The sequence below is a fragment of the Crocodylus siamensis genome, chromosome 11 (assembly GCF_052110815.1).
Source record: "Crocodylus siamensis isolate JL-2025a chromosome 11, ASM5211081v1, whole genome shotgun sequence".
In the NCBI taxonomy this organism is placed as follows: domain Eukaryota; kingdom Metazoa; phylum Chordata; order Crocodylia; family Crocodylidae; genus Crocodylus; species Crocodylus siamensis.
In genome coordinates, this window is record NC_143405.1 from 41,198,883 (window position 1) to 41,213,543 (window position 14,661).

At 42.4% G+C, this 14,661-nt stretch overlaps 1 protein-coding gene across 2 annotated transcripts in view; it reads right to left on the reverse strand.

Moving 5' to 3' along the window:
• The window catches only part of FGD3 (FYVE, RhoGEF and PH domain containing 3), a 228,930-nt gene that overhangs the window by 13,504 nt on the left and 200,765 nt on the right, over nucleotides 1-14,661 (reverse strand). For both annotated transcript variants that reach the window (XM_090021259.1, XM_090021260.1), the window contains 3 exons: nucleotides 13,616-13,678; nucleotides 5,948-6,070; nucleotides 3,506-3,658 (listed from right to left, as the gene is read on the reverse strand). In XM_090021259.1, the coding sequence (XP_089877385.1) occupies nucleotides 3,506-3,658; nucleotides 5,948-6,070; nucleotides 13,616-13,678 (339 nt within the window). The remainder of the gene's footprint in view (nucleotides 1-3,505; nucleotides 3,659-5,947; nucleotides 6,071-13,615; nucleotides 13,679-14,661) is intronic.

A 14,661-nucleotide genomic window follows, 5' to 3' on the forward strand; every position in this document is an offset into this window, starting at 1 on the left:
CATATGCTAAAGCAGAACAGCGTTCTGATTATAATACTCCATACCCCTCCAAACACTGGGACCCTGCAAACTTCCCTTCTGCACATTCCTTTCACTGCGTTACAAGTTGTATTTATTTGGTATGCTTAGGAAAGCTACCACCTTTCTATGGGTCACCCAGGTTAGCATCAAGTTCCCTTTTAGGAAGTGCCTGACATATTCTGTACATCATGTAGATTCTTCAGAGGATGACTATTTTATATCATGAATTTGCAAGAAAATGAACAAGTCAGAAACAGTCAGGTGGAGAGGGTTAAGAAAATGCAGTAGTGTTATCACTAGACCTGTGCAAAGTGGTAAGTATTCGCTTTGGATTTGGCCGATTCAGAAAGACAGTGATTCGATTCAGCTGAATCGGCTCTGAAGATTCGGCACCGCTTCAGAGATTCGGCCATAGACTAAACAAGCAGCAGTTCCTCGGCCCGCTGGACACAGCTGCCTTCAGCTGGTAAGTCTGTTGTGGTGGGCGTAGGGGGGAGGGAAGGGACATGGGGGAGGGAGGGATTGGAGCTGGGTGGGACAAACTACCCAGCTGGAGTAGGGTGGGGCTCAGGACTGGGAGTGGGGGCTATGACCTGCTGCTGCTTGCCCAACCGGGGTGAAGAGGGGCAGTGCAATGCAATGCAGATGTGGCTCACTCCAGGTGTAAGGGGGCAAGCGGCAGCACCCCCTGATCCTAGTGCTGCTGTGCTCGCATCCTGTAGCCTCCCCCCACAACTGAGCAAGCAGTGGCAGTGCCTGCACTCACGGGCCCCAGCTGGGCAGTGCCCACATCCCGCACCCCCATGCCCCGGCTGCCGCTTGCCTAGCTGGGCCATGGGGGTGCAGGATGCGGGTGTGGCAGGGCTGGGAGCAGGGACTATACCCTGCTGCTGCTTGCCCCCTTCTGCCCAGAGCAAGCCACGCCTGCATCGCACCCTCCCACCCCGGTGGGGCAAGCGGCAGGAGGGCATAGCCCCCCACTCCCAGCATTACCGTGCCCACTTGCCCCCCAACCCCCTCCCTGAGGCCCGTGCTGCCTGTCCCAGCTGGGCAGCTTGACTCAGCCCCAGCCCCTCCCTCCCCCATGCCCCTTCCCTTCCCACTCTGCCCACAACTGGAGGCAGCTGTGTCCAGTGTGGTGAGGAGAGCTGCCTGTTTAGTCTATGGCCGAATCTCTGAATCTTCTGAATGGATTCGGAGGCTTCTGATTCGAGTCGAACCTTTTAATTGGCCTCCTGATTCAATTCGTAATCGGAGATTCGGCCACCAAATTGGGTAAAATCTACTTTGAATTGAATCAGCTACCGAAGCTTCGCACAGCTTTAGTTATCCCTGCTTGTTTTTTTTCCTCAATTAAAGCTTCTATTTAGAAATCCAAGTAATTTTTTAACACTATTACTAGCAGATGCTCTAGTGTACAGATGGGAAGTTGTTTGGTGAACTGTATCCAAGGGCTGTGTGACAAAAGGTAAAAAAAAACAACAAAAAATTGTCACTGAAAGATGTCTCTATCATATTGCACTTTCCAATGGAAAAATCTCTAGAGGATTTCTGGCAGTTGCTAATAATTCTTGTGAAGTCACAGACTCCTAAGTTATCATTAAGCTCCTTACAAAGCTTAATACAAATAGGAGGGAGAGAAACTGACTTGTTGTGATATCTCTTTTTTGTGTACCATCTTTCTTACATTTTACCTAATCCTTTCAAGACAGGAATAAAAGTCAAAGAATATGACTGCCCCCTTGGGTTTTTACAATAATAATCTGTTCTCTGAAGTAATGCCTTTTGTGCACATTTCACTGGTTTTTACATAGATTCCTGGCTTTCAGGATTATCAGAATTTTCGGCTGTTTAGGTGCAGGCTTTAACTTTGTTGGCAGATAGTTTCTGCTCAAATGGTACTAGGTAGTTCATGGTGAGAGAAACCAGGATTTACTGGTGAATCCTTGAACTGTAGCCAGATCTGCATGGCATACTCAGATTCTGCAGCTTAATATCAACCCACAGAATCAGATTCTTTGCTCTGCCTTAAAATGATGCAGTTGAGGAAGGGAGAATGTGACTTTATCTAACTTCAGACTTCACTGATTCTGCACCAAGCAGAAGCTGAGATAAACCATCTAGCAAGAGAGAATTACACGAGTCATAAAAGCCAAGACACCACAATGGCAGGTGGCAACTGCCTACAACCATCTGTAGGCTGCTCTGTTGCTCAGGATAGTCAAGGCTAAAAGCACTCTCATCCCTTCTCCTCTTATCTCCAAAAGGCACCTAAGTATGTCTCTGTGCCAGAATAAGTACACAACAGTGGCATATGCTATCTCTGGCTGTACTCTAAGTCCACATATACTCTATCCCTATTCTCCGCATTGTACTTTATCTCTGATGGAGCATGAAACAGGTCACCATGGGTGCAGCTGACTAATTAACTGTGCAGTAAACATCTCAGTGTCTACACATATGCCCCTATTAGGGTGTGTGACAAGAATAAAGTCCACAGTGATACAAGTAAAACACAAGTAATACCCTGCTGTGGAGTGTTTTCATGTGCACTAGCACATGGGTAGATACTACCCCACTGGCTAGGACACAGGGTGCTTCAGTGCAGGGTTAGCTGGCAGGCAGCACCGATGCTGAAGAACCCTTGTGCCCCAGCCAGCCACTCCACAGCATGTGGAGCCCCACTGGAGCAGCCCAGCCTGGTAAGGGACCTGGGGAGGGTCAACCTGCCAGCCCAGGGATGCTTTGACCAGGCTCAATGCACTGCAGAGAAGCTGGCTGAAGCATAAGGGTGCTTCAGAGTAGGGTTAGCCAGCAGGCAGCACCCATGCTGAAGCACCCTCAGGCACTAGCTAGCCCCTCCACAGCACGTGGAGCCCAGTTGGAGCAGCCAGCCAGGGTAGTACTTGCTACAGGGTAGCACTTGCTCTGGCTGGGCTCCATGTCCTGTGTATAAATAAACTCTGGAGCAAGATGCTCCAGAGTTTTTTGCTTGCAGGCACACATGTAGACATGCCCTGTTTGTGTAAATTTCTGTCACTCAGCTACCCCAAGAGAGGAACCTTTAAAAACAGTGGCTGTCTCATTCTGCTGCTTCTTGGTGTTTCACAAGATAAAAAGAGCTTTTCACACTTTTGCATGGTTCACTGAGAAGTCAGCTCCTCTTACATTTTGTGGTGAAATTGCCAGAGGTGCAAATTATCTACAAGAGAGGGGAGCAGGAGGGAGTGGACAGTGTGTGCATGCCTCAATTTGTTTAGTGTGCAAAACCTGGATGTTCCTGCATGAAAAGCCGTACTTCATGTTTGAAATGTATGCCCGTATGGCCAACAAGTACTAGGTTGCCAGGCATGTGTTAGGAGTGAGTGCTAAGATACCAAAATGGTGAATAATCATGATGACTATATCCAAAGGATTTTAACAATCAAAGCAGATACCTATGTCTATTTAGTATATTATAAGACGAATAGGAAATTATCAGTACCTCAGTAGCTATTTTTTTCTTCTGTTCTCCCACACCTTCAGCTCCAGGGCTGCTTGGGGCTGCTGATAGTATTTGAAAACAGTCTTTGCATACCCGATTGTGACGGCTGTTATCTGCCAGTGGCTTAAATTCAGAACATTTGGCACAGATAACCTGCATGAGAGAGATAATGCTTTATTCTTCAGTCTTTAGTAAACCAAATTCACTTTTATTAATGGCTTTGGTTAGTGCAAGCAGCTGAAATAAAATTCTGTAAACTTTCAAGCACAAGACAGCAGCACGTGTCATGTATATTTATATGTATATGTCTGGGGGAAAAAATGCTGTATCCATCAGAGCTTAAGGAATAATAGTTGCAGTCTTATGTCCTGTTCCAAAATATAAACTAAACAAAATATTTCCAACCACTAACAAAGTGATGTTACATGAAAAAGCTTTTGGAGTCCTAATTTTCAAAGCAATTCATTATTTTGAAAGCCCACAATGAGATGCATCAAAGAAAACTTGTAATAGGAGTGGTGAGAATGCAGGGCATGGGCGTGCCATACTTTTTGAAAATCAGGCTTAAGGTATTTGGTACTCAACATCTGAAAACAGCATTCAGAAAATCACTAGTCACTTTTGAGAGTATAGACTAATATATTAAAAATACATGACCAGCCTAATACCAAATTAGTCTATTTTTTCCTGATTTGCCATGAACAACAAATTATACATTAGTCTCATAAAATTAGTGCCTATGAAAAGTGTTGGATTTAGGGCTCTAGTGTACCATTTCACATCTGAAATTCCATGTTAGTAACTGCTGTTGCAGATTACTGTGATGAAGGGATCAACCCTTTGTGCTCACAATACAGGAGTCATCAGTAGGATTTGTCTTCAATTCCCATTTTATTATACAATAATGCAACAAGAAAGCTCTTCAGCCAGAAGAATATATTCTCACAGGCAGACCTATAGGATATACATGGCTATACATTCCTCCTGTTAAATGCCCCGTATAAAACTGTTAAATGCCGCATCATTTTTCTGAAATGTGCAAACAAAAGCAGTTATTTTTTTAATATGAACGTCCTAGCTTAAGGCAAATTAACTTCTTTCATTTGCATATTACTGTCACATGAGTAAGCATTGTGTGACAAACAATTGTTTATTTAACTTTAAATTATTAATAAACTAATTCTCTTTATTGTCTTTGTGTCCATGAGGGAGGTTTTTATTTGATTTTTTTCCATAAAATTGAGCTTTGATATAACAGTTCAACCCCAAAGAAAATGAATGTGATAACTGCAGTAATTATTTAAAAAACCCTGAAGCTTCAAGAGCACTTGCTCCAGTTTGACTGTGTAATCTGTAATTTTATTTCTAAGACTAAAGCTTTTAAAAAGGTTTTTTAAAATATCTTCTTACCTGCGTCCCTCTCTTCAGACCAAATTTACCTCCATTTCACATCATGAACAAGATTATTTTTAAACTACTTAAATCAGGAATACCAAACTGTGAAACTAACAGCACAGAAGAAGGTTGCAGGTCATAAAGAAACTAATCTCATACAGGGTTCGAATTACAGGGGAGCTTGAGCCCTGCATAAGATTTGAAAATCATAACCTGAGGGAGTCTCTGATTTTTATTAGGGCATCGAGATGGGCAGCCCAATTTATTTTGCAGATCCTCCCAAGAGACAAATTGTAATTCAAACCGTGATCGCATGCTATTTTAGGCTGGGATTTTTCAGGAGAACCTAAGAGAATTAGGAATCCAAATAGCACTGAAATTAAATTGGAGATGGGCTCTTAACTCCTTTAATATCCAGGCATTAAGCTACTACCACTGGATTCACCAGACCTTTTAAGTGCAGCAGGCAACTTTCTTAGGCAAAAAGCACCACGCCTCTATTTTCACACAAGGGAAAATGCAATCTCATCACTTTAACATTGTATATTCAGGCCTTCTGTGAGCTTCTGAATATATTGTATATTCAGGTCTCCTTTGAGCGTATCAATCAGAACTAGAGAATTGCTATGAAATGACTGCTAACACAGGAATGTTCTGGACTGTTTATTTCATCGTTGGTTAATGTTTATGGCACATTAACTCTGTAGGGAAAAACAAACCTGTTCAAAATACTGTAAACTATAAAAACCTAAGGGAGAGGAATCTTTCTTTCAGCAGTGTGATGCATGTCTCTTCAACACCTCCATCCAAGAATACAGCTCTGTTTCGACTCCCAATGGACAGCACAGCTTGAAAGATCTGTTCTATCACGAACTTGCTGAGCACTCCAGTGCTCTTCAGCCAAATTGCTGACAAATTATAAGCTCTTTCTGAGGTCCAAAAATTACCCAAATGCTTGGGACCTGATATTACATTTAAATTGTTCCACCTACACTAACTGAATTGCCAGAAGTGAAACGTTTGCTAGAGTTTGCTTCCAATACTCACTGCCCCACACTGTTTGCAATGGTGCCGCCTCTTGGTGATGGAGTTGAAGCTCTCGTTGCAGCTTTTGCAAGCCTGCTTTTCCTTGTCTCGCTTGGATTTGGATGATTTTCTGCAAGGATCAGCCTGAAATGAAATTTATAAATGGAGGACTCTGTATAACAATTGCATATTGCAAAATAATTCTCTGTCACTCAGCTTTACCATATTTATTAAGTTCTTCCCAGTGTATGTTCCTCATACAGATATGCTTAAGGAAACTCTTCTCTTGTTCGTGATACGGATAGCCTGAGACTGCAGTTAACAAATGATACATCAGCTCATCCAGTGCTGGTTGGCCCTACAAGGCTCTAAACAGCATGGTCTGTTCTTCACAGGGGCCATCTCTCTTGTTGTGAGACAGCACAACCATTGAATTACTCCATCTATCTATTGGCAAAAGGAGATGGGTGGGGAGGCATAGCGAAGGTGTCTTCTTTCTGGAAATCACATCTTCCTCATTGGTCCAACACTGTCTGAATTGATTTAAACTTGTTGCAGTGTTGATCTATTCCCTTGGTTGTGTAAGGTTTCAGTGAGGGTGGGGCAGGTGAGGAGACAAGCACACTAGTTGAGAACATTTCTGACGCATTGAACAGTTTTGAGGTTGACGCTGTCCAACTCGTAAATCTATAGATACTTACAGCATCTCTTTGGTAAATTTAAATACATTAATTCCTAGCCATCTTGACTGCACCTTTTCCTTGGTCAGTGCTGCTCGCTTTAGATTGTCTTTGGTGCCCATGAAAGGAGAGGAGGAAAATTATAGGCATCCACTGCACCCCCCACTATTACAGATACTGCAGAGCCCCCTGCTTATAGAAAGTATACACCAAATTACTCTGGCAAAGGCCTCTATCATATCTAGAGAGAAGAAATCTGTCACACCATACAGTAATGTATGGTAGTTTTATTAGCAAATTCACATCAGATTTACCCTCTCTCAAAACAAAAACAAATAAAGAGCTGTGTTAATTCATTCCCTCATCCCTTGCTTCAATCTACTCACAACATTTGGAGAGAAAATGCTGTCTAATAAGTTTTTATGATTTGCCCACAAGTGAAAGCAAGAGCAGAGGCATTTTCTGTTTGTTATGGAGTTTATACGGAACTCCAGAAATCAATTAAGACAAAGATCTAAGCAGCAATTTCACCACATTTTCAACCTTCATCATTTTGTCAGCACAGTTTAAAGGAATCGGCATCATCAGATGAAGAAACAAATTGCATTTTGACCCGCCGGCAATTGTACATAGAGGAACACCTGCTCCTCATATCCACTGCCTCTCCCACTCCAACACAGCTTTTCTCCTCAAAAAGATGCTAAGAGATAAATCATGTGGCCTGAGACCTGTCTGCAAAAATAATTTCAACTTCAAAAATTCTGAAGACCCTAATAAGAAGGAGGAGGAGGAGAGGGGTTTTAGAGAGCTGGGAATTTAGAGAGAGCAATCAGCATGGCTGAGGAGCCCACTCATTGCCAGCTGGTGGTACTAGCCCAGAAGGAATCTCACCACTTTTTCAAAGGCACTTTTTCTCCTTAGCCCAGTGGAAGTCTATAAATGAGTGATGTCTCTGCAGTGAGAATCAATGGTTGCTCACAGACATTAAACCCTCCCCCAAAATATGGCACCTTAAACTCAGTGCACTTCTGCACTGAAAACAGCACATGCCCAGAAGAGGCAGCATGTTAGCTGGACCTGGCTCACCCAAGGTCTGTATAGGTTGGGCACTTTAGTGAGGCTTTTTTGGTGCTTTTGTCTAATAGCTGATTAAAACAACTAAAAGCCCTGCTGAAGTGTCCAATCTATACAGATGTTGCGAGCCAGGTCGAACTAATGTGCTGCTTTTTTTGGTAAAGCATGGTTTTGTGTTTTTTTTAATTTCTGTTAACAGCCAATATGTAGCTGACTTAATTGAGCTGCTGAAGCAGAGAGATATTCAGAGACAAGCTGAATATGCATAACTCCCATTGACTGCAATATAATCTGGGAAGAAACGATTAGACAAAAATTTGAATCCTGAGTCACTCTCATCCCAATGAATTAAAAGGGTGAGGGCCAGGCCTGTGTCTCATTTCTCAAGAAACTCTGACTTTGCTTCTGACTCATTTTGCTTCTGCTCTCAGCAAAGGCAGTATGGGAAGAAATGTAACTGTCTTTAGTATTTTTATCCCATGGGAAAGTCTTGCCTGAGAGAAGCCAACATCAACGTGTTAGGAATATATTGGCTACCCATCACGCATTCTTCCTCTAGTCCATGTTTAGCATCTACCACATCTACTATTAATCTTCTCTGTCCTCTAAACCACAGCAGTCTCCCACAGCGATATTTCTGTCCCTCACCTTTTCAGTCAGTGCCTCTCTTCACTCTTTCCCTTTGCTTTAATCCCACTTGTTTTCTTCTGCTTATCTTAGCCTTTGCCTGTTTTTCTACATAAAGCTCCCAGCACACTCATTTACTTCTTTCCTTAGCTGCATCATTCACTCCCTTCCTTCTACCTTCTACTCTTCTTTTTGGTGCAGGAAGGGGAGATGGAGAAGAGCCTTGGTGCTAAATTAATGGCTCCACCACTGAGTCTTTCATCATCTTGAACTGACTCTCTCTGGTAATTTTTCCCTGGCTTAGAAGCAGAATGCTCCTGAATACAGTTGTATGACCCACCTGACCTGCAAGAGTATTAAACATGTGGTACTGCTAAATGGCTAGCAGTGAGCTCTAGCTCTATACAAGAGTATTAAAATGCATTTCCTCATTTTTAATTTGTGCTTTCATTTTTATTCATTTCCTCACTGCTTCCAAGGCAAAATTTCAAACTTTTACACAGCACATATGATGTCCAGCAATTACATTTTATGAAGCACATCAATACATATCTGCTCACATAGGGAAATTGCTAGACCTCTCCTTCTATACACATTTACTACTCAGTAGAAAAGCATGCATGTGAATCCATGCCATCTCTCTCACCCAACTCAAATGCACTTTACTTGATAAGAGCCAGATGTAGCCAATGTGACACTGAATTATCATGACAATGAAACACTTACAAATGCCTGGGATGAGCCACTACCAATAATTTTAATTTCAGACTATGTTAGACCTGCTCAAAAAAGACTTACAATTAAGGAGAAATGGATTACTTTCACTAATCAGCATGAGTTGAAAGAGCATCAGTTCCTCCTCAGCATTTCCAGTGGCCAAACCCACCCATTGATGAAGAACTTCTTTACAGCTCTAATTTTGATGTTCATGATAATTAAACACTTATAAGAGCACATTTCCCTTCATCTACTAAGGGAAGAATCCTTCTGAAACGGTTTGAGCAGTGTACTTTATTACTGGATTTTTTTTTAAACACTTACAATTTGCATCAAGAACAATAAGCCTTTTGGTTTGCTTATTTGTACTGTGTAATTTCACTAGTGTTAATGAGATCACATGGGTGTGACTGACGGCAAAATTAAGCCTTGTGAGAGATACCTTATTGGAAGGTGACGGTCATAAACTTATTCATAGGGTATCCTTGGAGCCCCAATTTTCTCCCTGTTGTTTTACTGCTGCTTGTCTCAAGCAATAGACCAAGGCTTGTCCCTGGGATGAATGCTCACACCTGCAAGCCTCAGCTCCACTGCCCTTTCCTCAGACCCTATAGCTGCAGCAGAGGAATTTTTTTCCTGCTCCAGGTAGTTGTCCCTTGAGAGTTCCAGGTCCCTCCAAGGGGCTAGCTTGGAATATCACTTACTCTTTACCACAGGCAAGCAGTAAGGTAACAAAACAGAAGGATTTATTATGTAGAAGAAAATAATTATTTGTATAAGAAAAGTTTTGACCATGTAGTTTAAAGATGAAACAAAAAGACGTGAAATTTCTCACTCTCTCATCTGGCTACAACCTAGTCCTTCAGGGAGTCCTGCCAATATTTCCCAAGATCAGCCTTTCTACTGATCCTGCCAAATCCTGACAGCTGGTCACCTGGACTCACCCCAAGCCTGGGATAATCCAAAGACAATTACTACCTTATGGATAGCTCCCAACTACCTTCAGGACCCCCTACCCACCAAATAACATTGTTCCATTTGCTGAAAGGTCTGAGAATTCCCTTCCTAGGGCATCTCAAATTCCCCTAATGGTCCATCTCCCTGAAATGCACTTGCTATTATAGGGATGATTTGTCCCATTACAGACAGACACTATTTTGGGGGACCATTTCAATAATGGCCCTTTCTACCACGTGCTTGGAAGGGCAATTGTTTTTGCCCTAGTAACACAACTGGCCAGTGATACTTACTAGTTTTGCCTTCCTCTGTTTATTAGGTATGCATTCCTAAAATACTTTAACATATAAACAGCTGTTAACTAGCAGTCTGGACATAACCTTTGATTCAGCTATGTCCCAAAATTGTAATGATGCATACAGATGGAGTAATACAATCCATACCATGATAAAACATTATGAATGCAGCTTAACATTGACTTTTGAATGAGATGAAACACAAAGTTAATCAAATCTTCCTTGGTACAAATACCTCTGGTGAGATCATTCCTACCTTTAGGGTAAGCCTGTGACAGAGATCACAAAGAATATGAAAAAGAATACTACTGCTTCTACCTGTCTATTCCCGTAGCTATATACAGCCAGGAAAAACAACTGCCTAAAATTTCTCAATTGTAACTGAACTGCCAGTTAATGACTGGCCAGTTAGCCCATTTGGAATACACTGGGAAGCTCCAAAATCAGATGATGATGTGTACATCCACAGTCTAAAAGACACCCAATTGCCAAGAGCATAGTCTTGCTAAGGGATCTCAGCAGTAGCTGCTATTAGATGAAGTAGCTTGGATGAGCCAGCTTTCAGATATGAAAGGTTCATATATTTAAAGTGTCAGGCTTTGGGATGGACAGATATGCTAGTGGCTGGGATTTGTGGTCGAGGACAATATTTGCATGAATTGATAGTTTTTATGTGAATGTATTTTAATTTATGGCACAGAGGCCCTTCAGCCCATGACATAATGAATGTTAAAAAAGGTCTTTCATTTAAAGTTCTCTAAATCTTAATAAGGCTTCATAATGTCCCACTGAAGCAGGTGAATGTCCCTTTATAAAAACAAAGTGAAGTATGAAGAAGTCATGGTTATTCAGTTACTGAGCTGAAGAACTGGCAACACAACCAAGGAAACATTTTCCCTTCTGGAAGCACTGAACTACATTAAAAGAGACAGTCTGCTTGCTTTAAAAAGCATGGGTGAGAGAGCAGAGAGCTACCTACTTCTAAATATAGACTGTCTGAAAATAGTTCCTTGCAAAACAAGGAAGTGCTTTGAATCAAGTACACACTCTGAAAGCTACACTGCTGTTGTCATAGCTCCCCTAACCCCAAGCCGAGGAGTTCCTTGCTTAGGGCATGTACAGGGGCTACATTCAGATCAACCTATCCAGAGTAAAATCAATCTAAATGCCCTGAGTAGGTGAACTGATTTAGACTGAGAAAGGGTTAACGTGATCTAAGAAAGGGTTAACCCAAACTTGCAAACACCTGTACACACTTGTGGTGCACCCCTGGGGCTGGAAAACCTGAGCTTTTTGTGCCAGCCCCTGGGTGTGCTATTCCACCCCTGCACATGCTGACTGGGCTATTTTTAACTCCCGAACCCTCCCCCTCAAGCAAGGCACCTCATGGACCTCCTAGCCCCTGGATCCTGCCTACTACTCTCCCCACTCCTTGTTAGTTACACCAGGCCTCCTGAGCAGTTCCCAGGAGCAGCAAACAGCTGCACATGCTACTCCCGGTCTACATTCACACAGCTGAAAGCAAGCCACATGAATGCAGACCAGAAGCGGTGAATAACTGTATGAACGCCCAGCAAACTGAAGTCTCTCATCTCATTTATTGAACTGAATTTCCTAGTTTTATAGATGCTCAGAATGAGATTTTTCACAAAGGGAGCCTGATGCTTACTGAAACTTTCTGGTATTACTATTTAAGTAAAATAATAATCATAAGGCTTAATTTTCTCACATGACCAAGTACTGTGTTAGGGGGACTACTGACAGGGAAAGAATTAAGTATACTGTCAAGTCTTTACAGGACTGGGTTTCAAAACAGCTTCTTTCACACACCACAATGTTGTGATTGCTAGGCTGTTTGTACTTTACAGTTGTCTAAAAGTTGTCTAGATTTTGATGAAGTGTTTATCAAAACGTTAAATTTGGGGAAAAGAATGGAATAAAATATATCAGTAATTTATTATCCAGAACAAGTGACACTTAAAAATAAGTGTTTGCAAGGTCAGAATCCAGGGCTAGGGAGGGGGTGGGGAGAAAAAAGAATCAGACAAGCAGACATCACAGCTGAGCTCTTTCAGTTTCCTTTCACTTCTGAGAAGAAGGGAAGAAGCCCAAGAAAGCTCACAACTGTTTTTGTGCTTCTGTGGTTTTCTTGTTATTTATTTCCTCCTTATGTTTCTCTCCTTTATTCTGTACCTGGACTTTAAATTTTAAGTATCTAAATTACACATGCAGGTTATGTTAAGAAGGTAAGTAGAAGATTATTAGATCTTTACATAGGCAGCTGTACAAATGAAAGTATTTGCAAGTTCAGTTATCTATTTTTGTTCACTCAGCCTCATATTTTCCATGTGCAGGTTACCAACTTACACACAAATACATGTTTTAGTGCATAATTTCAGAATGACTCTTCAAAAATAGGCTGAATGAAGTGGAATGCAAACTTATATTAAATAGTAGGATTTAAACTTTGCCACACTGCTAGCATTTTTAAAAGAAAGCTTTTCCACATTCAGTTTCTCTCTAATGCATAGGATTATTTGTAAGACATACTTACTGAACACTTCAAGCTGGGGTTTAGGCTAGTTTCCACTTGTGTATACAAAAACTATCATTAAATACTGTATACTGTGTTAATAATATGATTACCAGATTCTATAACAAAGTGTTTACATACTGTTTTGTATGTTTCTTTAATTTCTCGCATTATTTCCTCAGTGCCCACCTATATTAACATGTAATACTTCAAAAAAGATCTCATTCTTTTATGTATTTCTTCACAGGAGAAGGAGAAGGAAGCTACAAGTTTGCTGACCACCACTCCCACCAAGTGGTTTATATGTATAAGCTTTAAGCAGAGTGCACTACTTCTCATGTTCACATTGGGATGGTTGTAAAGAGATGTTATTAAAAACAAATATTGCTTAAGGTTGTGATATGCAATACAATTCACAGATCATGCTGATGTTATTCTTCAGTTAAAATACAGCAGAATGAGGGGGAAAACATCAGACAAGGATAAATTTGAAATGATTCTGAAAATTTTTAGTTTAGTATTTTTGAGCGATTCAAATATAAATTTATATGCTGGGCTTCTTATAATTTGCTTTTCTTTAAAATACAATGTAAGGGATATTATTAAAGCAGCCAAAATATACCACTCAAATCCACTGACAGACAAACACATGGTGAAGATTCATCCTGAAGTGTATCTATGCCAGAAAAGCAGCTGACAATACAGCATTAAAAAGTACATTACATCCTCCTCTCAATGTTTTCCTGCCACAAAAGACACACTCTAAAGTGTTCTCAATAAGAAAATTCATCTCATGATTACTTACCCCTCCAAATGCACTGCAGCCATCTGCTCCTGGCATAGACTCCACAGAGCTGGTGCTTGCTATCTGAAGGAAAAGATATCACAAAAACGTTTCAATATGGAGACTGCACTTAAATGATTTTTGAAAAGTAAAATCAAAACATGGAATAATGTACTTCTAACCTCATAGATGTTCTGTTTGTGAAAGTAAATTATATACATATTCAGCTACTTGCAACACTTAGCTAACTATGAAGTGGGTGACTTTACAGATGGCACTGAATTGCCAAGGCCTGGTTTTCTTTCAGAAATATGGACACTCTGTAAGTAACCGAGAGATACATTAAAAACAGCATAGAACAAAAACGCATTAAAGAACGCATAGAACAAAGAGAGCAGTTTTTGATTTGCACTGCTACTATGGATTCCTATAAGACAAAGCAGCAAAGCAGTTTTTGTAGTCACTGGATTCTTAAGATGGATGTATAACCCACTGTTTCCAACTCGGAGGTGGGGGGCCGCGCAGCACGGGGAAGGACGGCGGGGAGGGAAGGCAGGCGCCGGGCCGGAGCCCGAGCGCCCTCTTCCCACCCGCTTTCCCCGGGAGGGGTGGCCCCCCTCAACTCGGAGGCGTGCGTGCGGGGCCCCGCGGGAGGGGGCGAATGGCCCGGGCCAAGGCAGCAGGGGCCCGGGCTGCCCTCTGCGAGTGGGTGTCTCCCCGGAGCTCTGCAGGGGACCACGCCGGCAGCGAGGCCGGGCGGGAGTTCCAGGAGCCCGGGCACGATTCCGGGCTCGCCCCGGTGCGCTCCCGGCTCGACGGGCGGGCACGGGGGCGCTTCTCGTGCCGGGGACCCAGGTTGACCTGATGTCGGACGCGGGACTTAGAAAAATTTCGCCGCACCATGTGGCGGGCGGTTGACCTGGGCCCCCCGGCGCAGCCTGGAAGTCCGTATGAGGTCGTTTTTGAACGCAGCGTCCGACCCTTCGATCCAGGAGGGCAGACACTTTTGGTGGTTTGCCCCGGTGGCGGGGCCGGGTGCCACGGACTCAAAACTTCTAGGAAACGTC